This window comes from Triticum aestivum, chromosome 2A, assembly GCF_018294505.1.
Source record: "Triticum aestivum cultivar Chinese Spring chromosome 2A, IWGSC CS RefSeq v2.1, whole genome shotgun sequence".
Classification (NCBI taxonomy): domain Eukaryota; kingdom Viridiplantae; phylum Streptophyta; class Magnoliopsida; order Poales; family Poaceae; genus Triticum; species Triticum aestivum.
Genome location: NC_057797.1, coordinates 12796922 through 12799876, shown reverse-complemented (window position 1 = coordinate 12799876; position 2955 = coordinate 12796922). Strand labels below are relative to the sequence as shown.

At 52.1% G+C, this 2955-nt stretch overlaps 1 protein-coding gene across 2 annotated transcripts; it reads right to left on the bottom strand.

Moving 5' to 3' along the window:
- Nucleotides 1-582: 582 nt before the first annotated feature.
- LOC123184256 (bisdemethoxycurcumin synthase) lies at nt 583-2287 on the bottom strand. Of its 2 annotated transcripts, XM_044596402.1 has the most exons (3): nt 2224-2287; nt 1837-2040; nt 583-1734 (listed from the first exon to the last, which is right to left on the bottom strand). In XM_044596402.1, exons 2-3 carry the CDS (start codon nt 2027-2029, stop codon nt 725-727), a joined length of 1203 nt encoding a protein of 400 aa, XP_044452337.1. In that variant the 5' UTR covers nt 2030-2040; nt 2224-2287; the 3' UTR covers nt 583-724. The 2 variants fall into 2 exon arrangements, with proteins under 2 accessions (XP_044452337.1, XP_044452336.1); XM_044596401.1 differs by lacking the exon at nt 2224-2287 and having other exon boundaries at nt 1837-2193.
- Between the last annotated feature and the right edge of the window lie 668 nt (nt 2288-2955).

The window sequence follows — 2955 nt, the reverse complement described above, 5'->3', positions numbered from 1 at the left end:
TGAACCGCTACCTGCAGGTTACCCCTTTCCTGTTTTGGGCATCAGGTGGGCGCTTCTTCATGGCAGACAAGGTTTGCCCGCTACGGGTTGCGTGTATCTGCTCTGCTCCTGTGAACTCAAGACCACACATTTCCCGTCCTATGGTGAACACATCTCGATGGTGTGGCGTCCTTCGAGCCAGGACAAGGGGGAAGGTTCCCCCTTCGGCGAGGGTTTAGAGGGTGTGGTGTCTTCTCGGTTCTCAGGCCGGCGTTCGGTGAGTCCGCTGCCAAGTTAGTTGGCTTTTCCCTTGACGTTCTTCTTTTCCGTCCATGTGGGACTTGGAAGGGGGAAGGGCTTCACACTATGCAAGCGGTGCTTCACTTTCTTCATGTTTAGTTGTTTGTAGCATGGGTTGTGCTGTAAGCTGTGTACCCGGCTCCCACATATCTTCCTGTCGCTGTTGTTTTCTTTTCTTTGTGTGTTGTGTTGGGAGATGTAACGAAGGCTATAATTCCTAGCTGGTTGATGGCTTTGTAAATTCAAAGTTAGTCAGCCTTCGCTTAAAAAAGGAAAAGTTTCAGATTAACCATAACCTTGTACTCCTACAAAGTATTTGACGCAACTCCGATGAATACTAGCAAGTTGTACTATCTGAATGCTTACAATTGTACTTGTTTATTTTTAATAATTTGTTTCAAATTATATATGACAGAAAGTAGCTAGGTTATGAATCGAGCGAGGGTCAATTCTCGTCGTGCAGGTCGATGACCACCGCATGCAGCACCATGGTCTCAACCGTGAACCCCGGTCCAAATCCCATCATCACACCCCACTCACCCGTCTCGCCGTCCTCCTCCATCCGCCGCCGCTGCTCGTCGAGCACGAAGATCAGCGTCGCACCGAGCATGTTCCCGTACTCTCTCAGCACGGTCCTGCTCGCCGCCAGCTTCCCGGGATCCAGCCGGAGGGCCCCGTCGATGTGGTCCATTATTCCACGGAGGCCAGGGTGCACCACAAAGAACAGATCGTTCCATTCGGCACCGCCGCTCATTATTCCAAGCGGCTGGAACGCGTCCGTGAGACACTGCCCGATGTGCTGTGCGGCTAGAGGAGTGAGCTCCCTGGTGAAGATGTCGCCGTCGAGGCCGGCTTCCGTGAGCTGCATGGTGAGCACGCCATCGGTTGCTGGTATCGTGGTCTGCGAGGCCGACACCATCTCGAAGAGAGGGCGCTCGACGGAGAGCACGGCATCAGCGCCGACGATGACCGCGCCTGCGCCGTCGCCAAAGATCGCCTGGCTGATGAGCCTGTGTGGGTACGCCTCCTCGGGCCCGCGGAAGGCGACGACGGTGAGCTCGACGCAGGCCACCAGGACCCGTGCGCCGCGGTTGTTCTCGGCCAGGTCCTTGGCGAGACGCAGGGAGGCGGCACCGGCGGAGCAGCCGTTGAGGTTGAGCATCGTCCGGCAGACGGACGCGCGGAGGCCGAGGAGAGAGGCCAGGCGGAGGTCAGCGCCCGGGGCGTGCGCGCCGGAGTTGGTGCTGACGACGAGGTGGGTGATGTCGGTGGCCGGACGGCCCCACTCGGCTATGGCCTTGGCTGCGGCTGACGCCGCCAGCTCTGGAGCAGCGGCAGCGGCGATGTCCAGCCGGGCGTCGAGGGACGGCTTGTCGCGGCAGAGGAATTCGGGGTGGGCGTCGAGTAGCTCCTCCGTGTGGTGAAAGTAGCGCTTCTCCGTTGAGGTCATCTGGCCTGAGCATCATAATTAAGAAACAAGTTTGGACCACATCATCGTTACGTGGGTAGCTAATATGCACTATATTTGCATCTATATACGTTTTCCCTTCTGCTTACAGAAGGTCTTGAGTTTTTGTTTGAGGTCGGTGAGGTGTTGGCTCTTGGTTACGCGGAAGTAGTAGTCCGGGTACTCCTCCTCGGACACGCAGTTGGGCGGGTTTGCCGTGCCGACGGCGAGGATGGCCGCAGGCCCCTCCGCACGATGCGAGCGCCGGATCTCGTGCATCAACGTAAGGGTGTTGCTGCCCATGGCCTGGGAGCCTAGAAATAGAATTGACAGAGAGCATATGAACTATATGTGGCAATACATACGACAACATCAATTACATGTTCTTTCATAAAATCAATTAGAACTAGCTAGACTCATTTGAGAAGAAAAAAATGGGAGAGTAAGACAAAAGCTTCTTTGCGCTACTAGATGGGAATCAAAAACAGAGGAAATACCTAATTAAGAAGCGAGTACTTATTGAGATGGACGAGAGGGAGAAAACTGCTTCAAGATTGTTTGCTCTACGAGATAGGAAAGATTGAACAACAAGGTGGCAAGTATTTATAAGGCCGGTTCAGAGAAGAGCAGATATGCCATGGGAGTCAGTTGTAATTAAAAAAACGACAAGTGCATATTTTCCAAGTTGGTTATTTCATTTGAATCGGCTTACTTCTGAAAACCGCCGCAAGGAATTGCTTTGCCCACCATTTTCTCAAAACCACTGCAAGGACGCGATTTCTCAAATCCCAATACAAAATCACATCAGATACTCATCAAATACACACAACATCATATTCATCATCACACTCAGTGTTTGGCAAGAGAAACATCATTTTAGTTTTGTTTCAAAGAAATGGAAAATACATAACTAATTTAGCTAAACATTTCTATCACAAAAGAAATGGAAATTACATGTATGGATTGGCTAGGGCATAGATGCATAGATCGGCCAGAGGATAGGGAAGATTAGCTAGTGGACTAGCACATGATAGTCTTGGTACTGAAACCTTACCACATCACAAACAAATGGCATAGAGGGGAGAACCGGGAATATACCTCCGCCGTTGGGCACATCATCCATTAGGTTGTGACACGACCGGTCAGCGACGCTTGTGGAATCCATAGCCTCCTCCTCTTCGCAGGTCGTGGTAGGCATTCAAGCTGGTTGTGGACGCTTCAAGGTGGTG